This window comes from Dama dama, chromosome 12 (genome assembly GCF_033118175.1).
Source record: "Dama dama isolate Ldn47 chromosome 12, ASM3311817v1, whole genome shotgun sequence".
Taxonomy (NCBI): domain Eukaryota; kingdom Metazoa; phylum Chordata; class Mammalia; order Artiodactyla; family Cervidae; genus Dama; species Dama dama.
Genome location: NC_083692.1, coordinates 20533519 through 20559231, shown reverse-complemented (window position 1 = coordinate 20559231; position 25713 = coordinate 20533519). Strand labels below are relative to the sequence as shown.

Sequence of the window (25713 nt, the reverse complement as noted above, 5' to 3'; positions counted from 1 at the left end):
CATGCAAGAGAGCCTATGAAAAACCATAAATAGCCTAGATTCTTAAATATTATTTTAACGTTCCATACTCTGCTTGCAACTACAGAAAATATTAAATCTCAATATGCCCATAAATTCTTTTTATCAAGATATTCTGACATTTACTCTGTCATTCGTTCACACTGTCCCAGTTTGTTGTGTTATGTAAATTATAATCACCACAAAGAACTATTAAAAGGGTCTGGGAGGAAAATGTAATAAGAGCCTTGATTCTATCAATGAATGGTCAGATTGGGAGTTGGTAAGATTATTTATCATTTCCTGGTCCTTCACTAGCTCCTGGATTTTGCTCAAACTCATGTCCATTGAGTCCATTTATTATTTGTGTATTTACACGTTCCTAGCCATCTCTTGATGAAAGGACAATATGAGAAATGTAGATAGCAGGGCCATTCCTAAGCAGTGTGGCATCAGGTAAGGCAGTGGAATAAGCAAAATAAGCACTTTGCATATTTTGCCCCAATATCCCAATAACTGCAAAGACCTTGATTGGTAAACTGCCTCTAGTGGCACATTTTACGGTTATGTAATACATTAGTCAAGGACAGGTTCCTTTTCACTGAGCTACTCTCCTTTATGGCTCCTTGTAACCTTCTGAGGCATAGCTCCTGGAAAGGAGGGTTCACAGGTTCCTTTTCTGTCCTTTCAGAGGGTCATTTCCTAAAGTCATTGAAAAGTAGAAAAGTGTTTCCACTCTAAAGCTTGAAGAAGACAGTATGCGTATTTATCTCTCTTACTCCCAGCTGAGAAGGACTATTAGCATCATCACTTAAAGGGGTATTAAACAATAATAGACCAAAAGACATAGAGATCAACCAGCCCCTGCACCCCCAGCAGCCTTCTACTGGCCATGACACACCCAGAGATGAGACTTGTTTGGTGTGCTGTGAGATGATCTCACCACATCTTACCTAATCTTAAATTGTGTTAAACTCTTTCAATATAATGCTTAAAAAAGAGAAAATGCTTTCCAGAACATGTGTTCCTAAAGAATCTCTCCCTCTCTGTGTGACAGTGTAATTGTCACTTGGATCTGTGGATTTGTAGTCTTAATCAAATTGAAACATTATTTGCCAAGCTCATTTTATTTTTCTGCACGTCATCTTCTGAATCTCCAATTATACACATGTTAAGTCACTTACTAGTTGTGATTTAATTTTTAACATCTCTTCCTCCCCTGCCCCCCCTTGCTTATGTTTGGGAAATTCCTATTAATGTTTTCAAGTTCACTGTGTTTTCTTTTCTCCCACTGTTTCTTAGTCTGCTGTTAGTCAATCTAGTGAAATTTTTATTTCAGATATTGAGATTTTCAAGTCCAAAAGTTGCATTTGGGCTTTCTCTCTCTCTCTCTCTCTCTCTCTTTTTTTTTCCCTTCTTTTCTCCGTTACCCCCCCCCCCCTTTTTTGGAGTAATCTTATATTTCCCATATTCTTCTCATTAGGTTCATGTCCTTTAAAGCCTTGATTGTGTTTATAATAGCTGTTTCAAACTGTTTGCATGCTAGTTCCATCATCTCTGTCATTTGGGGTCTCCTTTTAACAGATTTTCTCATGCTTTTGAGTTACATTTTATTTCTTCGTATGTCTGGTTATTTTTGATTGAATGCTGGACATTGTGAATGTTTCACCATTGAGGATCTGGATTTTGTCCTCTTCTTTATTTTTTTTCTTTAATTTATTTATTTTTTATTAGTTGGAGGCTAATTACTTCACAACATTTCAGTGGGTTTTGTCATACATTGATATGAATCAGCCATAGATTTACATGTATTCCCCATCCCGATCCCCCCTCCCACCTCCCTCTCCACCCGATTCCTCTGGGTCTTCCCAGTGCACCAGGCCGGAGCACTTGTCTCATGCATCCAACCTGGGCTGGTGATCTGTTTCACTGTAGATAATATACATGCTATTCTTTCAAAACATCCCACCCTCACCTTCTCCCACAGAGTTCAAAAGTCTGTTCTGTATTTCTGTGTCTCTTTTTCTGTTTTGCATATAGGGTTATCATTACCATCTTTCTAAATTCCATATATATGTGTTAGTATGCTGTAATGTTCTTTATCTTTCTGGCTTACTTCACTCTGTATAATGGGCTCCAGTTTCATCCATCTCATTAGGACTGATTCAAATGAATTCTTTTTAATGGCTGAGTAATATTCCGTGGTGTATATGTACCACAGCTTCCTTATCCATTCGTCTGCTGATGGGCATCTAGGTTGCTTCCATGTCCTGGCTATTATAAACAGTGCTGCGATGAACATTGGGGTGCATGTGTCTCTTTCAGATCTGGTTTCCTCAGTGTGTATGCCCAGAAGTGGTATTGCTGGGTCATATGGCAGTTGTATTTCCAGTTTTTTAAGAAATCTCCACACTGTTTTCCATAGTGGCTGTACTAGTTTGCATTCCCACCAACAGTGTAAGAGGGTTCCCTTTTCTCCACACCCTCTCCAGCATTTATTGCTTGTAGACTTTTGGATAGCAGCCATCCTGTGTCCTCTTCTTTAAAAAGGATGTTGTTTTATTTTGGTAGGCAATTAAGTTAGTTACAGAAGAGTTTGATCTTTATGAATCTGTTCTTACATGTTTTTAAAGCATAGAGTAGTTTTTGTTGTTGTTGTTCAGTCACTAAGTTGTATCTGACTCTTGGCAACACACCAGGCTTCTTGATCCATCACTATCTCTTGGAGTTTGCTGAAACTCATGTTCATTGAGTAAGATACGTCATCCAACCATCTCATCCTCTGCCACCCCCTTCTCCTTTGGTCTTCATCTTCTCATCATCAGGGTCTTTTCCAGTCAGTCAGCTCTTCACATCAGGCTGTTTAGTTCCTCTTCACTTTCTGCCATTAGAGTGGTATTATGTGCATATCTGAGATTGTTGATATTTCTCCCAGCAGTCTTGACTCCAGCTCGTGAGTAGTCTATACTCTGGCTAATTTACTGCTCTTACTAAGGCATGACTTTTCTTGCACCTGAATACTAGCATATTCAGTGAAGTATCTCTACTATGACTGGTCAGAACTTCAATGTCTTCCAGCCCTGTGTGAACTGTGGCTGACAGTTCTCTGGCAGTTATTTTCCCAACAGTTTTTCTTTTCTTTCTTTTTTTGTAATTGAGGTATAATTGACATACAACATTATATTTGTTTCGTGTGTACAACATAATGACTCAGTGTTTTTGTATATTCCAAAATGGTCATCATAATAAGTCTAGTTAACATGTATCATCATTCCTAGTTGTTTTTTTTTTTTTCTTGTGATGAGAACTTTTAAGATCTACGCTCTTAGCAACTTTCAGCTATTCTGTATAGTGGTGTTAACTATAGTCACCATGATGTACATTACCCTGATATTTTTTCTTTTCCTGGCTTTTGGAACCCCACTCTACGCTTGTGCAGCATAATATTCAGCCCAAGACTCAAGGGAACCCCTGTGCAGATTTCTGAGCCTCTTTCACTGTGTAGTTTCCTCCTGTTCAGTATTGTGCCCAGCAAATATCAGCCACACCTCAGCCTTCCAGACCTCCAGCATGTTTTGGCTTCTTTCTTCAAACCTCTCCTCTGTGTGATTGTTTTGAAAGTACTTTCCAGTAGAAAGCTGGGTAGGATCATAGGCTCATCTCCTTTGATACTTCATCCTGCAAGATCACTATCCAGTGTTGCCTATTGTAAGATGTCTTGAGGGAAAAAAAGTTGTTTCAGATATTTTATTTATTTTTCTATTTATTTACAATAGGAGAGCAGGTCCTATACCAAGTACTGTTATGGCCAGAAGCAAAGGTCCTGGATGCTTTCTATATGTCATCTCATTTAACCTCCACAAACTCTGCTAGATGCCAATCATCCCCATTTTACAGACTAGGCTTCTTTAGATTAACTAGTGTCCCCAAGGTCAGGCAGCTAGTAAGCATTAAGGACGGAGAACATATCCTAGTGCTATGGTTAATGATGTTTTCAGAGAAAGCATAAATGTAGAATTAAGTACAGTGACGCCCAGAGCTGCGCTTTGTGGCTGTGCCATCCCCTCTCTTGAGCCCTTGGGCTAAAATTACTCAAGCAGTCTCATGAAATAGCTCCACTTGTCACGTATTCAGATTTTAATGCTTTGGTAAAAGAAAGAGAGGCTCAGGAAAGGAAGGTTTGGTGAAACTGTTGAACCATTTCTTCTTATTCCCAGTTTTCTGTACAAAGTCCCAATTTCCCATTTCATAAATAAGGACTTCCAGCGAACAAGCTACAGTTGTGTCAGGGGTTGGAACAGTTCTGCAATGAAAAATCTTTCCAGGGTGAATTTTTTTCTCCGTTTTTGTTTCCTTATTTGGATAGCATAACCTCTAGATAATTGCCATCCCCTCCTACTACAGTAAATACAAAAATAAGCTTACCACCAAGCAGTTTGTTATTTGAAAGCCGGGAGACCACCCTCATTTTAAGTTGTGTGTGTGGATTATTATTTGGGAAATTATTTCCTAAATAAGGCGCATTTGTCAAGTCAGCATGCAGGAGACTTAGAAACTCTGGAAAAGCATTCCTTCAGAGCTCTGCCTTCATTCATTTGCCACAGTTTTAGTGAATGCATGTTGCTTCCCTCATTTTTCATCAGTGTTATAATCATCACTGAGATTCAGGGTCTTAGAATAGATGTAAGACTTTTCATAAAGAAAATAAATCCTTTATTTGGGATATTTAACCTTTGATAAAGAAAAGAATAAAACTAGCATTATTTAAATGCTTTGCACATTTAAAGGACCGTTTGGAGTTGTAGAGACTGATGAATGAAGAAAACTTTTTTCACCTCCTTAACTTTGAACTGTGTTAGAGTATCAGGTTTTTCTCTTGAGTGTGACTGAGATGAAGTTGGCCAAGAAATTGAAATATGTAAAAGGCCCTGTTTAAGGCAGCTATACTTTTAATCTCAACTACACAAAATTGTAAATTCCAATCAGCGCGTTTCTTAAGCATCTTTTATAGGCTAGTACTTTGAATAGACATTGTTTCACTCAGTCCTCACAACAATGAGAATATTGAGGGGCAGAGAAGTAAAGTGACTTGTCTGTGGTTATTTAGCAAATGATGCTGGAGGCGTTGGAATTCAGAGTGTCTTACTTCCGAGTTGGAATCCAGGTAATTGCAGATATTTTGCAAAGTGCTCTGTATATAGAAAATAGACTGATTCCTAAGTACCCACCCCGCATCATTGCTTATCCTTTTCTCACAGGATGTTAGTGGTTTTAAGAAGCCTTCAGTTCCAGGCATGTACACATGCACGCATGCATATTCCTTGATCTGACACCCAGTGTGAGTTCTCCTGTCACTGCAAAGGGTGGTATTACAGACTCTTCTTGATCCCATCCTCAGTGAAGTAAGCCACCTCCTGATGACGGTTAAAGATACACTGAAAAAAAATGCAAGTAAATATGGTAGATGCCAGAGCAGATGGGATTCTTGCTTTCCCCGAATACTTCGTTAGTGAATAGATGAAATAGTACTGAAGGGCAGATGCATGTCTCATCTAAAATGCATGCCAGTGTTCCAGGTGTCAATACTTGTTCCCAACTGTGCTCCTTCCAAGCACTGACCTCTGCATCCCAAACCCAGAGGCAAGCTTATGTACTAGGGAGAGCTGGAGTCTTTAAATGGATGGTCCTTAGCAGCCAGCGGATGATTATTCTATTGGTATTTCAAACTATGGATGATAAGGAGTCCTGCTACTACCTGTCTGGGATTTCATCTTGTGCATTTGATGTGTCCTACAGTGGTGAGGACCTTCACAAACTGAGCTTAAACTGTCTTCATTCTGTTGACTTTCTTAGTCTGCTTGCGTTTAGCTCATGAGATTGATTTTCTCCTTGTAGTCATAAAGATTTAAAACTAGGAACTTGCACAAAATCAAAATTGCTTAGGCTTGTTTTCCTTTATCCAGCTTTTCTCAACTCAGACTTATCTGTTAGTGACCAGGAAGTGGTTATATAAAAGTCGAATTACTTTTTCCTGATTCAGATTCGTATACATCCACCTTTATCATTCAAGTTTTATCCCCCTTAAAGCAAAAGACTTTCACCAAGAGAAGTCAAGAATGAATATGACATTGACCATATCTGAAACTGCTTCTACAAACTTATTAACCTATATATACCATCTTTAAATAGAAGTGCCTATTGTAGGATATTATCACTTATCTACACCTTTTCAAAGCAGCTGAAAAGAATATTCTTATCATTCCTCAATTACTCAGTGCCTTCTTATCGTCTAGTTTGAATATTAGAAATTTTACTTTCTATGACTTAGTGTAGAGGGCTGACCTTATTAGTGGATATACACCACTCACTGGTAGTATAATTTGGAGGCAAATCACGTGATTATCAAGATGACCTGTAAGATGCCTGAATTTATTTTTTAACTTTTAAAGCTCCATACAAATATGAAGGAGCGTTATCTTCTCTTTATCCCTCTTCTATAAGCATATTTTCCCTTTAGAAATTACTCAGTACATATTCTTTTCAACCAGAGGAAAAAAGATTTTTGTCACAATGATCATCTTCTGTGATTTTCTTTCCTTTTCATTCTGTTTAATTCCGATGCCTTATTCTTCAGAGAATATAACAAACCTTCATTTCCCATTTTCTCTGATAAAGTTTAGCAATGCTATTGTGTACATAGTAATTTCAAGATTCTGGAATTCCTTTCTTCTCAGAAAAGAAAATTTCATTGTTTTGACCCTAGTTTCATCGCTAAAAGTTTTGAAATGGCTTCCAAACTGTTTAAAATTATCAGCAGGGCTGGGATTTTCAAAGGTCCCCAGAAGAAGACTGGTCATATAGCATCTGTTGTATAAAATGAAGCAAGCGTAGGAAAGAGAGAAAGGACAATAAATATAAAACAGATTATCTTCAGGGTCATCTTCACTTTTCTTTCATGACAGTAATGCCTTTAGAATTAGACATATAAAACAAAATGTAATTAAAAAAACCTTGTTTTTTAGTTCATTAATTTGCTTAAAATTGACTTGAGACACAAATAAGTACTCATCAGGTTGACACATTGACTTGAAAGTTATAAAATGTGCCTATCAATTCTGGAGCTATTTATACCAAGAGTCTTTAACAATGGATACCTTCTTCATACTCAAGACCTGTCTTAAGTTGGTCAGTGATTTATTGTAATAAATTTGTAGTTTTTTTGTGGTAGTGGTCTTTAACATTTAGAAGATATTTTTCTCGGGGAGTTATGTTTTGGTGCGTATCTTTGCAGTTTTTCAAAAGTAGTCCTTGCTTTATTCTACATTTATCTTGATTTTAAAACCGTTGGCATTTTATGCCCTCTTCAAAATTAAGATCCTCTAAGAAGCTCAAGGTTGAAACTAAGGGCCCTAGAATATCTTAGCAAATCTCTGCAAACTGCTGTTATGGTCTATTCTTGGAACAGTGCCTAAGGGCGGTGCAGCTACTGCATTAGAGTCCCCTAAGGGTATTTATTAAAATAGATCATTCTGCCCAGCCCCACACCTACAGAGCAGTATTTCTGGGCATGGGGGATGGGAAGCTGCCTTTTAAGCAGCTCCCCAGGTGACTCCGGGCACACTCCAGTTTGAGAACTGCTGCTTTATGCCACATGCCAGAGGCTTTGACTTGCTGCATCATTCTCTAAAATGCTCCTCAACAGCGTGGTTGATGAAGGATTGAGTTTACCCAGAATGAATGCACTTCCGTTCATTTTGCTGCCTGTAAGTCCAGGTCCTTTAAGGCTAAAGAGACTTCCCTTCAACTGGACAGTTAATAATTCTCTTTGGTTTCCAAGTGTTTACGGACACATTGATTTGTCAACAGTCAAGGTGGTCAAAGTTATTATTTTTTTTTTTTTCATAAGGAAAGTGAGAGCAGACACGTGTAGTCTTAAACTGTTCAGTTCAGTCGCTCAGTTGTGTCCCGACTCTTTGCGACCCCATGAACCGCAGCACGCCAGGCCTCCCTGTCCATCACCAACTCCCGGAGTCCACCCAAACCCATGTCCATCAAGTCGGTGATGCCATCCAACCATCTCATCCTCTCTTGTCCCCTTCTCCTCCTGCCCTCAATCTTTCCCAGCATCAGGGTCTTTTCCAGTGAGTCAGCTCTTCACATCAGGTGGCCAAAGTATTGGAGTTTCAGCTTCAGCATCAGTCCTTCCAATGAACGCCCAGGACTGATCTCCTTTAGGACGGACTGGTTGGATCCAAGAGACTCTCAAGAGTCTTCTCCAACACCACAGTTCAAAAGCATCAATTCTTTGGCGCTCAGCTTTCTTTATAGTCCAACTCTCACATCCATACATGACCACTGAAAAAACCATAGCCTTGACTAGACGGACCTTTGTTGGCAGAGTAATGTCTCTGCTTTTTAATGTGCTGTCTAGGTTAGTCATAACTTTCCTTCCAAGGAGTAAGCGTCTTTTAATTTCATGGCTGCAGTCACCATCTGCAGTGATTTTGGAGCCCAGAAAAATAAAGTCAGCCACTGTTTCCACTGTTTCCCCATCTATTTGCCATGAAGTGATAGGACTGGATGCCATGATCTTAGTTTTCTGAATGTTGAGCTTTAAGCCAACTTTTTCACTCTCCTCTTTCACTTTCATCAAGAGGCTCTTTAGCTCTTCTTCACTTTCTGCCATAAGGGTGGTGTCATCTGCATATCTGAGGTTATTGACATTTCTCCTTACAATCTTGATTATTCCAGCTTGTGCTTCCTCCAGCCCAGCGTTTCTCATGATGTACTCTGCATATAAGCTAAATAAGCAGGGTGACAATATACAGCCTTGAGGTACTCCTTTTCCTATTTGGAACCAGTCTGTTGTTCCATGTCCAGTTCTAACTGTTGCTTCCTGACCTGCATACAGGTTTCTCAAGAGGCAGGTCAGGTGGTCTGGTATGCCCATCTCGTTCAGAATTTTCCACTTGAACTGTCAGACATCGCTATAATACCTTTGTTACTCAGTGTTACAATCTTGTTAAGTTTCCATCTATTTGTTAAGAGGAAAATAATGGTTCTCTTGCTTGAGTGAAAAGTATTAGACTTGAACTTGAAGTTTGTGGACAGAATTCAGGGGTCTGTGAACTTGGGTGGGAAATAATTTTACATTTACTTTCACTGATCTCTAGTTGAAATTTAGCATTACCTTCAATTATGAATCTAGGCAGCAAATCACAGCAGTACAGGCTCCACCTGTGATTTTACCAACCAAAAGTATAGGTATTTTCATATCATGTTGTTGTTGGAGGTATCTCAAGATACTGCTTATGCACTTCACTAGGTCAAAATTATAGTAGTTATTAAACCTACTGCTAAAACTTGTTACAGAAATCTTATGCTATTACATCATTTTAAAATTATTTTGATAGCAGTATTTTTTAATCCATTGATTTCTGTTGAAATTTATATATTTTGTCTTTGTTGTTGTTGTTTAGTTGCTAAGTTGTGTCCAACTCTTTTGTGACCCTATGGACAGTAGCCCACCAGGCTCCTCTGTCCATGGGATTTTGCAGGCAAGAATACTGGGATGTGTTACCATTTCCTTCTCCAGAGAATCTTCCCCACCCAGGCATCGAACCCATGTCTGCCACATTGGCAGACAGATTCTTTACCACTGAGCCCACCTGGGAAGCCCATATTTTATTATACCTATGCATTTACAAATATTTTTCTAAGAAGGAATCCATAGGCCTCACTAGACTGCCAAAGGGGGATCAGGTATAAATGGTGGGTAAAAACCCCTATACCAGATCTTATCTAGGATCTTTTCATCCTAAACCATTTCCTGCCCCCCTCCCCCTTGAGATGTCTCTCTTAAATGAGCTATTTTTCCTATTCTTACAATTGTCTCTCTCTCTCTCTCTTTTTTTTTTTTTTTTTTACTGTAGCTGACTCCACTGGAACCCATTCTCTGTACACAACATACAAAGACTATGAGATCATGTTCCATGTTTCTACCATGCTGCCATACACACCGAACAACAAGCAACAGGTAAGAGATCCCTGTGTTTTCTGTGTGTTTTTTCACCCTTGTTTCATTTCCCCCAGAAGCCTAAGTGGCAAGTTTGTAAAATCTTAAACCAGAATTTAATGTTGCACCTGTCACAGCAGCAGGAAGCTTTGTACTTTGTGTGAAAGTAATAGCAAATGAGCTGAAAACAAATGAAGAGACACAAATTCTAGGTTAACAGCCAGCTGGATGGCTTTGTAAATTAATCATTTGCTTTTCACCCAGGAGGATTGAGGTTTTCCTGAAATCTGAAAAGAACAAGTTGAAGTCATGGTGATTAGATGACTCTGTGGGGTTACAGAGAGCACATATGAGTGGGTGAAGTTTCATCTCAAGAGGCCAGTGTACAAGGCAGGAAAGTTCTGATGTTTCATTTCAGATTTCAGAGGAGGTTTCCTCTACTTACTTGGAGAAAATTCAAAATAAATGTCAACTCTGGGATCTCAGAGAAATTTTTTTTTTAACATATCCTTCAGAAAACGGCATAAGTAACAATTGCATTTGTGTACCTCATATACAGATTTCTTTTAAAAAGATCTGAAAGCACAATGCCTATTACTAAAATGTAGTCAGTGAGATGATAAAATGTGAAAACTAAGAAATGGCAGATCGTTACAGAGCAAGATGGAAACTGGCAGTATTGTTTTAAAGAGTATGTGGTGGTAGTTGGTTTTAAAAATGTTTTAAAACAAATGATACCAAACTGAAACTTAAAAGACCCAGAGAACTAACAGACTCTAGTTTCAATAGCTCTTATAAACACAACAGTCTTAAGTCACTCCTGACCTTAAAACAGACATAGATTTCGTTATTGTCAATTGTTGTTCTGACAGAACACAGGCCAGCTGCAGAATGAATCACATCCTCTTTCACAGAATTTAACAAAACAGGGATCAAATCTAACACGTCGTCACTTCAGTTTGATTACATCACACATGTCAGTAACAAAATTTTACCTCTCTTGATTCCCAAAGTAATCAAGAGTAGGAAACAAAGCAGTGAGTCAGCTATAAATCTAAAATAAACCCATTTTAAGATAAATTCCCTGATCTGGAGTTTGTTGACTGTTTTATGCACATTCCAAATTCTAGATTTCTTAGAGGAAAATACCATGTTAAGAAAAATATACTGAACTCATTCTGACCAGACAGTAGAGACATTTTAAAAACATTAGCAAATGATCTTCAAAGGGAAGATGAAGCCTTATTCTACCTGATTACTCAATGGAGAAGGGCTTTCTAAGTGGCTCAGTGGTAAAGAATCCACCTGCCAATGCAGGAGATGCAGGTTCCATCCCTGGGTCAGGATGATCCCCTGGAAAAGAAACTAGCACTCCAGTATTCTTGTCTGGAAAATCTCATCGGCAGAGGAGCCTGGAGGACTACAGTCCATGGGGTCGCAGAGTCGGACGGGACTTAGGGACTAACCAACACTCAGCAGAGAAAAGTAACATGGGGGACTGGGGGTAAAACATTCAGTAACAAGATTCAGTTGTTTATATCCAGCTAAATAAGTTAAAGTGCTGAGCTGAGTTAGTTGGCATCTAAGTGGACAGCTATCTAAATTATTTAATGTGGGGTCCAATCAAAGCAAAAGTATTATGATCCTAAATCAGAATGAAAGAAATAATTGCTATTCTGCATATTAATAAATTTTAATTCTCTAGTTAAAGAATTTATTGTAATCTACATAGATTACATTATGATTAGAAAAACCAGAAAGAATGTCTTAAAATCTTTTTGCAGGTATTGATTTATAAACACTGTCTTTTTTCATTATATATATTGCAAGATGGATAGATGGATTTATTTCTGTGTGGGTCCTTTAGTAAGTAAGATTACATATCAAGCCATATTTTGAAGGAAGGATGACAATGCGTCAGAAAGTAATGACATCCATGCAGGAATGACATATACATAGATAGATTGTATTTGAGTTAGATGTGTTTAAGATCCTGAATAGATTAATAATCTTTGATAACAGGTATATTTTATTTAGCTATCAATAGGGAGTAGCCTTTATTTATGTCACATCTGATAATATAGAATGTTTAGAAATGAAGTAAACAGCCTCATTAGAAGATATTTTGGGATGCTTTAAAATTCCTAAGGTTAAAAGTACATTTCACGAACTTCCTAACTCCCAATTCTCAACCCTAATCTAATGCTGTTGTTTCTCCAGTATTGGCCAGCAGCCAGTACTTGATCATTGATTTTACTGGTATGTAATCTGTATAAGTTAAAGTCACTGGAGAAATTTTTCTTTAAGGTTTATAAATATAAGTTTGTCTCTAATGAATAGTTTATGTAAAGGCCGTGTTTAGTTGTTCTCCTGGTAGGAGGCTCCATGTAATAAATACGAGTAATACAAATTTTGTTCAGTTTTTCTTCACATGATTGAGCTAAACTGCTTAAGGACCGCTCCCAGAGAGGCACTGACCTGGGATGATTCATTCGGAGGGTCTGAAATTGAAAGCCACCTTCCCTAAACACCTTTTAATGTGAAACAGAAGGTGGTCTTAAACAGCTTTCACTGTAATTAAAGCAGTTATTTAAACTTGAAACTTAACCTGCTATAAAACTGTTAGAACATTCTGGAATATTATTAATTTCTGCGTCCCCAGCTTGTGCCACAAAAAGTATTATCAGAAAACACCTTAGCCCCATTTCTTTAAATGAAGCTAATTGAATCAGAACATAAATTATGTTGTAATTACTTCAGCAATTCTCATCTTTTAAAAAAATCTTCCCCGTGGCAAGTTTCTTTCTTAAACGAAAATGGAACAAAACTGTTGTTATGGAAACTGAGGATTTGGAGATGCTGGGACTTGGCGTAATATGCTAGAGATTGGTTAGATCTGTTTGAATGGACTATGTATTTTATGCAAATTTCTGAATATTCATTTCCATAGTCTTCCTTAGAGGAAATGATAAGACACGCTAAAATAATGGCAATAACTGTGTAGATTTCCTCCCCTAATATGCACTGATTAATAATGAATGTTTTAAATACAGTTACATAAGGGAATCAAAGAGGAAAAAGCAGAGCGTCATCATTTATGTTGTTTGCTTATGTTTTCTTTTAGCTCCTACGGAAGCGGCACATTGGAAATGATATTGTAACAATTGTTTTCCAAGAGCCGGGAGCACAGCCATTCAGCCCGAAAAACATACGATCCCACTTTCAGCATGTTTTCGTCATTGTCAGGGCTCACAACCCCTGCACTGACAGTGTCTGTTACAGGTAATGGCTCCAGAGGTGGCTGGATGGGCGTTGGCTTGTGGTCACATCGAAGGCGCCCTCCAGCTCTTCTTTCGGAAGTGGCAATGGGAAGTCTATCGCTATTTATTTCTGCCTTTAAACTGTGCGTGCGGATGGCCAGATTCACAGGATGACGTAACCTGGTGACACTGACATTCCCTAAACATGTTGGTTAGACACCTGCTGTTTGCATTCGCACCTCCTCCTTAGGTGGTGTCCTTCATCCACACCATCTGGCCACCAGCTAATTACTCATTCTGCTAATTATATTTTGCTTTTGCCATGGCAAAAGCAGAGAAGAATAATCATAATAAGTAGGGAATAGTGAAAGTGAAAGTCGCTTTGTCGTGTCCAACTGTTTGCAACCCCATGGACTGTGGACTAGACAGTCCATGGTATTCTCCAGGCCAGAATACTGGAGTGGGTAGCCTCCCCCTTCTCCAGGGGGTCTTCCCAACCCAGGGATCAAACCCAGGTCTCCCACTTTGCAGGCAGATTCTTTACCAGCTGAGCCACAAGGGAAGCCAAATAAGTAGGAAAGAGAAGTTTAATTTTTAAAAAATTATTGCAATTATTTTAAAAAACCCAAACCTTTGCTTCAGACTGATTTGATTCACTGTAACGTTTCTGACTTCAGTCTTAGAGGCTTTGTGTTTGGTGGAATTGTTTCCATGTCCCTCACTGATGTAGTCTTATGAGTTACAGAATTCAAGATCTACCTGCAGTGGCCTTTGCAGGAATCCTGGAGGGCATTAGTGTTGAAGAGAGTAAGAACCTGTGATGCTGGATTGACATGAGTGTCATGCCAAGATGTTTTGAGGATGTTCTAGCATGAGTAATGTCCTAAGACGAATTTGTCCTTTTAGAATATGAAAGTTTATTGTATTTTTCCATCCCTGAAATTTGGGAGACAAGGCTTTGTTAATTTTGAATAGTTGTTTTTTATTTAATGTAGCCATCTATACAGAAAGTGGCCAACCTAGGCTGCTAATTGGTTTGTTGTGAAATCTACAACTGTCTAATCCTAGGGGTAAGGCAGGTTAATTATAGGAGAACAAGCAAGTTCAGGGAATAGAACAAGTTAAGATTACTCCTATTGACTGCCACCATCCCTGCCCATTCCACAGTAACTACGTCTGATGAGCTCCTGTTATAAGCCCAGCTCTTGTTTAGGTATCTTATTTGTATCATTGCCTCATTCCGTTTTTAAAACCTATGAGGTGGCTTCCCTGGTGGCTCAGACCATAAAGAGTCTACCTGCCATGTGGTAGACCCAGGTTCGATCCCTGGGTCAAGAAGATACCCTGGAGGAGGAAATGGCAAACCACTCCAGTATTCTTGTCTGGGAAATCACATGGACAGAGGAGCCCGGCGGGCTGCAGTCCATGGGGTCACATAGAGTCGGACCCGACTGAACGACTTAACACTTGCAGGAGGTGGGTACTGTTTTAATCCCCATTTTCAGATGAGAAAGCATAAGCGCATGGGGATAGGTAACTTGCCTGAGGTCAGCTGGTACTGGGCAGAGTGTAGGTTTGAATGCACCAAGTCTAATTTTAGAGTCTTGTCTCTTAACCACTCGGCCCCGCTGCCTCACTCCATGCCATGTGAAATAGGGTCTTTGCTGCCCCTACTGCCAACCTGCAGGCTGTTCCTAAATTTGTCAGATGCCAAGTCTATGTGAAAACCCCAAACCAGGGAGGTCTGTAGTTTCCTAGGCTCGGGGGATGGAAAATCAAGCAAAGGAAGCCTAGATCTGAAGCCTCTTAGCAAGAATATGGTCTCCAAAAGCTGCGTTAGTTAGGTGTAGAAGGAAAGAATTAATGTAGAACATTTGACTGTAATTGGGATGGATAACTGAGTTTAGAAATTACACCCAAGCAATGGAAATGTGCTGTGTACTGGATTCCTGCAAAGGATTTCATATGACTTTGTGGATAGAAAGCTAAATCCTGTTTTGAATCATCTCTAGGATGTTTGGGGAATGGAAAGCCATGTACTTTCTTTTAAAAAGAGATTCTTCTTTTAAAGGTCTTTGTCTTAGTAAATCACTGTCCAGTAGAAATATAGTGCAAGTCACATATTCATTTTATATTTTCTAATAGCCATATTTTTTAAAGTAACAAGAAATAGGTAAAAATAATTTTACCGGTAGGTTTTTGCCCAATGTAAAGTGAAAGTCCCTCAGTCGTGTCCAACTCTTTGACCCAATAATATATATTATTTACCTGTGATATCCAAATATTATAATTTCAACATATAATTTTTAAATTTTAAAAATCATTGAGAAATCTTACATATTTTTGGACCAAGACAATTCTCAAGTGCATTTTTGATTTACAGCTTACCTCAGTTAGAATGCTCAATTTTCATTGGAAATAATATGTATTTAGATTTCATAAAAATTGCAGTTGGAAAAGTACATTCATGATAGCTTATTCCAAGCATACTTTTAAAAGACTTTTGGAAAGCTGAATCAAGTGACAGTTTTTAAAATTTAGTATGACTTAGCATTCCTTGACCATACCAGCCACATTCTCAGTGCTTAATAGCCACTGGAAGTATGTCGGGGGCAAGTCTAAATACACTGATATAAGGAGGAAAGATGTCTGAGCCTTCTTCAGTTCTTGACTGGTGGAGGAAGTGATATGTATTTTATTCTTTTCAAACTCTCCTCCCCAGCCTGAAAATCATGATTTTTGCTTGCTCTTTTTTTCCTCTCCCTCATTTTTAACCTCTTACCTGGAGACCACATGTTCTTAGCCTGCCTTGTGATGCTGGATGCCTTTGCAGGAGCACACTGGACTCCCCAGCTCACAAGACGTGGGCTCGTCCCGAATTCCCTAGTTGCCAAGCTTGCTTGAAGACCCAGTACGCTGTGAATTTTGCAACTATACTAGTGATCTTTTCCTGTTCAAAACTTTGGATACCTGGGTTTTTCTTAGTCCTTCTCAAATTCAGGTAGACATGTTGGGGTATGTGGTGATGCCAGATGTTTATAGGCCCAGAATAACTAGGGTACCTCGCTTGTAGTCTTTAATGCTTGGGAAAGGGATATGAAGGGTTTATTTTCTCATGAAAATGTATTAGGAAGTAGAATGGAAAATTTGTACCAATTTTAAGATAAAATGTGGGTCTTCAAAGAGTTTTCATACATGTGGGTTTTTCTCATACTCCAGTCCCTCCCCCAAACTACTAGGGATATGAATTCATAGACCTCTTTCATTAGGGAGATTCTGATGGGAAAGCTTAGTGATACATTTAATTTATACAAATTTTATTTAAATCTACTTTTAATTTTATCTGTAAAAGATGTAGTTAGACTATTCAAATGCTTTTCCTCATTTAAAGTCTCTTGTTCCCAGGTTTCTCCACTGTGAACACTCAACATTTATTCACTGACATCTACTTGGTGCCCAGAGAGTGTGGACAGTTAGTTCCTCAAAGGAGTGTCTTGCTGTAATTGTGTAGAGAGTTGTGGAGTCAATACAGGCTAAAGATACAAAGAACGTTTAGCTGGGAAAATAAGATTCAGTGTATGTTGTGTAGCACAGATGGTGGAATTCAGTGGCAAATTAGAAATAATTCTGTGAGTCAGGGGGTGGGTAGCTGTACAGATGGACACATAAACACAGGAAGGACACTGGTAAGTACAGTAAGAAGACTGTGTTGTTGGAGAGATTAGTGGGCTGTAGAGGTCCTTGAAATCCTAGGCCTTCAGACAACACTATATAAATAGACTTTTAGGACAACTCACTCATTGTCAACATGCAAAGTAATTTATATACAAAAATGCAAATTTAGAGTTTATTGTTACTCCTTTATTTTTTACTAGTTCTTTGCAGCCCTAATCAAAATATGCTAGGCAGTATTCTAGGCTCTAGGATTCAACAGGGGAGCAGAGAGGAAAAAAACAGTCCCTATTATAGTGAACATGGAAATGAGACTCTGAAATAATGTGTGCTGTATCACCCTGGGAACTATAATGGAATGTTTATACAGGAAAATCTGACTAATCCAAGTTAATTCCAGAGTCTAGTTAACCTTGAATAGTAGACATAGCCAAGAACTCAAATTAATCACTAAGTCTGAGTACTAAACACCATACCTGATAAGAGAGCCCTCTGGTCTCTATTCACTTGTATCATTACAAAGAGCTTAATTGTCTGATTTCAGTTGACAGAATAGATTAGAAGCAACAAATCAAAAAGATGAACCATTTGGTGGCAAGGATGTACTGAAAGCATCAATAAGTGATGACTGATAAAGGGAGATACAGAAAAATGAGTCATGTTTAATGTACAGATTTAATAAGCATAGCCATCCAAGGTCATTTGACTTGGGACCAAACAACCAAATGTACACCATTTACCCCAAGGGCCTCAATTTATAAAAACACAGTGCAGAAATTTTATGACCATTTTTTTTAAACAGCTAATGAATGGATGGATCTAGGCATTGATCATCAAAGGCTGCAAATACCATAAAAAGAGACAAATGTGTGTCTCATAATGGAAGAACACAACCCCATCTAGGAATCAGTCTTACCCCTCTTTGCAAAATTGAATGTGAATTTGATCAAACATCTAGAGAAGCCAAGTTGCAAGAAATATAAAAGACCACAGAACATATTTTTATTCAGGAAATTTCAGGCTCTGGACAACTCTGGAACACACAGCCCAGTTTCTTCAACAAATAAATTACTAGAAATAAAGGGGAGGTGAAGTGAGAAAAGTAGAGGAGCATTAACAGAATTCAGAATTTTAAGATAAAATTAATTAATTGTAATGTATGAGCCTTATTTGGATCCATTTCAGGCAGATGCTTCAAAAATTTTAGGACATCTTTAACAGTTGAAAGTTGCTTTTTGATGAAATTAAAGAATTATTGTTAACTTTAAAATGAGTGTTGTAATAAGTAGTTTTAATAAATACTCATCTTCAAAACATGTTAAATTGTGGTCAGGTTAGGAAGTAGACATATATATATATATATTATTCCTCTCAGGAAGATTTCCATATTCAGTGGTTAAGATGTAGTAAATGTTGAAATGAGTCAGTATGATGTAGTGCAGAAAGCACTTTGAACCAAACCAGACTGTTAAACATTTCAGATCTTAAATTTCCCTTTCTGTGCAGTAGAAGACTGCTTGACCCCTACCTAAAAATCCCCTAAGTATCTGGTGTAGGCAGGGAGTGTGGTATATGCACATTAAATGACCATGCCTTTCTTCTTTCCTTCTCTTGAATAAAAATAAACAAATACGTAAGCTTCAGCTGTGTGTCTCACAAATCAACTGTGTCTCACAAAAGAAAAATCAGAGTGGATCAAGTGGTGAAATTCTTTCAGAAAGTCTATTCCCAGCCATCATTAATCAGAATCCTTCTTGTCTCGTGTGGCTGACCTTTCTACGACAAGATTCTGAAAATGTCACTCTTGCTGCTGAAAACCATTTAGGCAGTGTTGAGACTCCCTGGCATAGCCTACTGCGTGGAGTCCTTCAGGTCTGGCCTCTCCTACCCCTCAGCGTCCGCTGGCCCCTCTCCCAGTCCTCCCACCCCCGCCCCTCACCCCCCATCATGGAGCTACTTATCAGCCCTTCCTCTCTGCACATGCCACTCTCTGGGCAAGAGTGCCTCTTCTCACACACACCCTGGCCTGCCTTCATCCAGGAATGCCTGCTCTTCTTTTCCCTGGGAGGGCTCCCCTGACCTCCCAGGACTGGATAAAGTATCTTTTGTGTTCCAGTAGCGTATGCTGAACTCTCCCCAGGAGAGTGCTCAGCCCAGCAGAGGTAGCCCCACACCAGGATCTGAGCTTCTGGAAGACTGAGCCTGTGACATCTCACCCTTGGTCCTGGCATATAGTCAGGTGTTGGTGATTGAAGACTGTTTGCAGTAGAGAGCCCCCAGGGAGGGGACGGTGGGTGCCCATTTGTTCTGCCGCTCATCTTTCCTGTCCTTTGCCAGGGTCTGCTTTCTTGGAAAGCTCCCCAAGCTGGCAGTCTGATCTGAGCTTCTAAGCTCAACAGTTTTGATGCTAAGTCCCCTTCCTTTTAAATGTCGTTCTTTATTGCTGTTTCCATGGTGCTTCAGAAGTTCAAGAGTCTTACTCTTCTCACTCTTTTTCATTGAGACCTCTGTTTAGATGTCTCTGCAACATTCCCATGTATCAGCTTGTGACTTCATCCAAGGTCTTTGATGCCAGCAAAGGCCCAGGCCCACTGGCAGCGGCCTAATGGTGATCTCTTTGGCTGTGTGATTCTTGTAGATGGTCCCTTTCGCAAGCACTTTAAGAGTGGGAAACTTAACAACATAGCCCCAGGGAGTAAATGTGATCTTGCACACTGCCGGTTATTCAGAAGCTCAGATTCCCACCCTGGCTCGCTCTAACAAGCTCTGGGCAAATTGTTGTACTTCTCCGAGTCTGTTTCCTGGAGAAGTGAAGAATGTGTACCAGCTGTTCAGATGGAGGTTCAGGGATGTGTCAAACGGCAGAGTGAAAGAGAACACCTTCCTGGTCCCTCGGTGGTTTCAGGATGAGGGGAACAGAACAGATTTTTGTCTTAAAATGAATATAGATACTCTTCAGTGGAATGCAAAATCAAGATGAATGTTAAGATGAAACTCAAGATTCTGTTGATAAGAATTTGAGGAACCCTGACTTCTCTTAAGTGTCCTCCCCCGACCCACTGCTAACTTTCCATAACCCTTTCAGCCTTTGATCTTCTGTCTGTCTTCCAGATAACCCACTTGAGTAGATAACCCTCCCAGTCCTTGACAGTGCTGAGCATGTAAGGCATGGCTATGATTTTAAAGAATGTATTATTTCTCAAGAGATACAGCATTGCATACTAGGCTAAGTGTGGCCAAGAAGCTCTTTGGAATGTGCTTTTAAAAATAGCGAAAGCCATTTATAATTAATTCATCTCAAGTATCTATATATAGCACACTGAAATTCTAGAAAGGCTTCTTTTCTTATGAAGGCAAAGAAAAAAAATCTTTCTACTTAGCTTAAAACAGACCTTATTATCAAGAGTTCAGAATTGGTGGCATCTAAATTAATGAGCTTTTAACCTTGTAGAAAACCTTGAAAGTTAGATTTACCCAACGTAAAACCCTTTGTTTGAACAGAGCGTTCTAGGGTATCATCTTCCTCATCTTCTGTAAGGATTCTATTTCTAATGATGCAAAGCTGATTTTAGTGTCTGTATCATTTACCTCCCTACCGTGATGAATCACTGATAATTATATGTTAAGGGTTCAGGTTTTTTCCCTTATAGTTCATTCTCGAGTCTTCTAATTATCAGTGGGTTTTCAATATATGTTTGTCTAACATTCTATTAGCTAATAAATAGATCTATTAGACTACCCGTGAATTTAAGGGGCAAGTGAATGGATGGTGCCCATATCAACACCTTCTGCTAAACATTTTTCTCTCCTTGTTTAAAATAAAATCTCTGCTGTTTCTTGAGAAAGAATAATGATATGAAATTAGCAAGAGAAGAAATTGTCCATTTAAAAGGGAAAGATATTAAGTATTTCTGGGTCCTTCTGGGATTCCTCTTAGAAAAGCAAGTGAATCTGGATTTTAGCATCATCTGCTTGACTTGAAGAAAAAAAAAAGATCAAATTAAAATTATATAGCTGTCAGCATTCAAGCCAGACAGTTCACATTAGGCAGGAAAACTGCCTTTCTGATACTGATGTAATTAGCTATCGTGCAGATGGAGGTTTCTGTGAATTCTCCTCTCCAGTTAGAAAATGGGATGTTGCCTGGCACCTTTCTTTGTCATGAAATGAACTAGGTAGTCTTTTTTTTTTTTTTAAATAAATTTGTAAAAAGCCATTTTCAGAAATAGGCCATCTTGTGGCATATTCTGACAAAATATATAATTTGTCTCCTGAGGATGCTGATTTTTATTTATTTATCCTACTTTCACAAGCAGTAATCATTTTTGGAAAAGCGAAGCCAAGTATCTTCAAGCAAACCCTTGAAATAAAAAATTGTGCAAGTTTAATTTGAAAGTTGCATGCTCTTTGATTATGTCCTTTCGATTCTGAGAATTCTAGAGAAACAGATTCTGTATTCTTAGTACAGTTGCATAATTGATTCACTTTTAAATAATTGGGTAATTTGAAAAGAGGATGTTTGATCTGTTAGAATCATCATTTCCAGTCCTCTCAAACTTTGTTCAGGTCCTGGAAGGAGATCTTGAAATATGATATAAAACACATATACTGCCCCACTTTCATTTAATTCCTGTTGTTTTAGGAAAAACTTAAGTCTTTTTCCTTTTAAGATTAAAAATAATAGATTAGTATAGATACTTGTAGATCCTTGTCTTGGACCAAATTTTAGCAATATAGATGCAAAGGCAGTGACTGGAACAGGCTTTCTTAACTCAATCTTGCTTAAAGGAATGGGGCAAGGAACATCTTTTCCTTACCAATCATCAGAATCAAATACCAAAAGTAGAGAATTTGGACCAAAGAATAGCTTCATTTGAAAATATGGTTTTAAAGCACTGTTGGTATTACCACATAAAAATGATAATCCTTTTCTCTTATCCAAATATCAAGTTTCATTTTAAAATTATGCTTTTGGGAGAATTCCCTGGTGGTCCAGTGGTTAGGACTTGGCACTTTCACTGCTGAGGCCCAAGTTCAATCCCTGGTTGGGGAACTAAGATCCAGCAAGCTGTTTGGTGCAGCCAAAGCAATTTAATAAAAGATAATTTAAAAAATAAAATAAACTCATGCTTTTTGATCTGGTTGCTTAAGGCCTGACACATAGGAAAAAACAACATGTTTAATTTTTTTTTAATCCATTCCTCTTCTTTGGATACATATCTTTGGATATTTGCATTAGAAGATGACTTCTGTGGTCATCCTGTCTAAAATGGGGGCTGCATTTGTGTTCCTCCAGAATCTGTGTTGTTTAGTCACTAAGTCGTATCTGACTCTTGTGACCCCATGGACTGTAGCCCACCAGGCTTCTATGTCCATGTGATTTCCCAGGCAAGAATACTGGAATGGGTTGCCATTTCCTTCTCCAGGAGATCTTCCCAACCCAGGTATCAAATCCGTGTCTCCTGCATTGGCAGGTGGATTCTTTACCACTGAGCTACCTGGGAAGCCCTACTATAAAACCTATACTTGTTCTGAAAGGTGGTTATAGTAACCACCCCTCCCCACTTGGGAATAATCACTAAGTATTTTAAATGCTGTCTCTTGTAAAGAATATTACAGTTAAATCTTTTTTTTTCATGGACTTATGGTTGATTTACTGCCTGTTAATGAAAGTTTTTACCTTAAGTTTTTGGGTATTTTGACCTAGAAAAAATGTTGTTTCCTAAGTCCTAAATATGATTGAATGGAAAAGTCTGCTCGTGTTAAGCAGAAGTGTGTGTTGTTCCTTGTGGGAAGATGCCAGTTATTTTCCTTTTGAAGGATGTCTCTGTCATTGAGAAAGTGTATTTTATCCTCCTGCTGTGAGTCTGAGAAATATTGACCAGCCTCTTTCTCACTGGTCCTTCTCTCTGTAGTGTGGCTGTCACCAGGTCCAGAGACGTGCCTTCTTTTGGACCTCCCATCCCCAAAGGGGTCACCTTCCCTAAGTCAAATGTGTTCAGGGACTTCCTTTTGGCCAAAGTGATTAATGCAGAAAATGCCGCTCATAAGTCGGAGAAGTTCCGGGCCATGGCAACCCGGACCCGCCAGGAGTACCTGAAAGACCTGGCAGAGAAGAATGTCACCAACACCCCTATTGACCCATCCGGCAAGTTTCCGTTCATTTCTCTGGCCTCCAAGAAGAAGGAAAAGTCTAAGCCGTACCCAGGAGCTGAGCTCAGCAGCTTGGGGGCCATTGTGTGGGCTGTCCGGGCCAAGGACTACAACAAGGCCATGGAGATCGACTGCCTCCTCGGGGTCTCCAATGAGTTCGTCGTCCTCATCGAACAGGAGACAAAGAGTGTGGTTTTCAACTGTTCCTGCAGAGATGTGATAGGGTGGACTTCAACCGACGCCAGCCTCAAAGTCTTCTACGAGAGAGGCGAATGTGTGTCCGTGGAGAGTTTCGTTAGCAATGATGACATCAAAGAGATTGTCAGAAGGCTTCAGGTCAGTGTTTTCCTTCCTCTTACGTGCATGTCCCTTTTTCATCAAGCTTTCCATGCAGGTGAGAGCCAAGTTACAGAAGCCCGTCCTGTTTTATTAGGCCCTCTGAAAACTCCCTTCATGGTGGGAAGGAAGCCAGAGTTTATGTCACACTCGCTTCCCATCATTTTTTTCAGCAGCACAAGTAGCAGAACAAGTGGGGGAAGACACCCTGACTGTGCATCTTTGTTGGAAGCTCATTTGCATGTGACCTGATCCCATTGCCGTGGTGACTGATGATGTAGCCCAGCCAGTCGGCTTTAGCGGGTGAAAACAGTTGTTGGATTGAGTATCTGCTGCTTTGGATGTCTTAAGGGCAAAATGAGTAGCAGAACACCCATTTTTCTTCACTGCCAGCTCCCTGTAGGTCTCTGTTAGAGGTTTCATTGTAACTTCAGAGAAGCCATTGAGTTCTTTGGACACAACAAGTGTGTTCCTTTGGGCCTAATGAATGGAGATTAGTGAAGGCAAAATAACCAGCCTGCTCTTCAGCTGGCGTTAGAGTATTCAGAAATAACCCTGCTGGCCACGCATACCACTTAAGACCCTAGTGGGTTCATCAGACTGTGATGTCTTTTGTGTTCTTTGTCTAGTTCGTGTCAAAAGGCTGTGAATCAGTGGAGATGACTCTGCGAAGGAATGGGCTGGGACAGCTCGGCTTCCATGTCAACTACGAGGGCATCGTGGCGGATGTGGAGCCCTACGGCTATGCCTGGCAGGCAGGGCTGAGGCAGGGCAGCCGGCTGGTAGAGATCTGCAAGGTGGCCGTGGCCACTCTGAGCCACGAGCAGATGATCGACCTCCTGAGAACATCGGTCACAGTGAAGGTCGTCATCATCCCCCCACATGACGACTGCACCCCGCGGAGGTAGGTCTGAGAGTCCGGGGCCATCGGTGTAGCGTGGAGAACATTCCCCAGCTGGGTGGGAGTGTAGGGGGGCGTGTGAAGAGTGCTGGGTTACAGGCGATGCTGAAAGTCCCCTCCACGGAAGGTCTGACTCAGGACACAGCTCCCTTTCAGCATGTGGCAACAGCAGCTGGAAGGAATCACCAGCTTGGACCATTCCCAGGATTTACATCTCTGGGTATATAAAGTCACCGTCAGAGACAGAGAAGTCTGGTAAATATCCCCTTTAAACATCTTGCTCCAGTAGCTGAGAAACATGGAACATTTGATGTTAAGAGACACTCAGCATGACAAACTGTCAGACTCTTTTCTTTTGTGTTCCATGACCCTGCTTCTCCTGCATCTCCCATTTGTAGCCAGTTGCTGTCCAGAACTCTTGAAGTACTGTTTTTGACCCCTGCTGTCTCAGCCTGGAGGGCTGAATGTGACTTGCCAAGCTTTTTCTTAAGTGCATCTGCATGTGTCAGAAATCGACTTCAGAGAAGCTAGCCCCGCTCGTGATGCCGGGACAGTGTAGTTCCCCGACTTCACAAAGGGGAGCCCAGGAGCTCCCCGCCCCTCCCAGCTTCTGCCAAGCCTGCAGCACTGTTGAAAATTTAATTTCTCTGTCTCTGGGGAGATTTCCTGATGGAACAGATTTAATCAACTGTTTCTTTCCTCCTTTGAACATGCACATGCTATTTTTGCTAGGTTTTTTTTTTTTTTTTCAATCTGTTAGTTTGGTTTAAACCCGTTATTTTCTAAGAGTTCCTCTTAGGCTTTGGCAATTAATGCTTAGACTTTCTAAGGCCAAGACAATATTCTTACGCTATTTTTCCCCCCAAAACAGGACCAGTCCTGCACCTGAGCTTTTATAGATTCACGAATGTCAAATGATAGAATGTGTAAACAGTTAGGATGGGTTATTTGTGCCCTTTAAAAAGTAAGCAGCAATGGCAGTATCCATGTACTTCAATTCTTCAGACCAAGTGTTACAGGCCAGACTGTGCTCAGGATGGTATTTAGTACTGCTTACCTCCTAGGTGGATGTGCCGATGTCAGAATGTGGTGAAAATCCCCTTCTCTCATAGTTTTAAGAACTGCTCCCTTTCTGATGACTGGATTTCCCTGGAAACCAAAATTTATATCCAGAACTTTTTGTTTTAGCTATTTCGAGGGCAGGGAGGGTTTAATTCTGAAACTACCTTCATTTCCTCAAGCACATAGTATAAATGTTAAGTATTTTGCTTAACTGCAATTCAAGAATGACTCGAGTGCAATCGGAAAGGCAACTGGGTCCTTGCAGCACTCTCCAAGTGCTCTGTGATCCTCTTTCTCTTTCTTTGGCCTGTTTTCCA

At 39.8% G+C, this 25713-nt stretch overlaps 1 protein-coding gene and 1 non-coding gene across 14 annotated transcripts in view; both read left to right on the top strand.

Moving 5' to 3' along the window:
* The window catches only part of SIPA1L1 (signal induced proliferation associated 1 like 1), a 370378-nt gene that overhangs the window by 277378 nt on the left and 67287 nt on the right, over positions 1 to 25713 (top strand). For all 13 annotated transcript variants that reach the window (XM_061156758.1, XM_061156766.1, XM_061156764.1 and 10 more), the window contains 4 exons: positions 9930 to 10033; positions 13137 to 13294; positions 22860 to 23433; positions 24063 to 24337. In XM_061156758.1, the coding sequence (XP_061012741.1) occupies positions 9930 to 10033; positions 13137 to 13294; positions 22860 to 23433; positions 24063 to 24337 (1111 nt within the window). The remainder of the gene's footprint in view (positions 1 to 9929; positions 10034 to 13136; positions 13295 to 22859; positions 23434 to 24062; positions 24338 to 25713) is intronic.
* Positions 21926 to 21997, top strand: TRNAE-UUC (transfer RNA glutamic acid (anticodon UUC)). Its single transcript has one exon. It is a non-coding gene; the product is annotated as a tRNA-Glu (tRNA).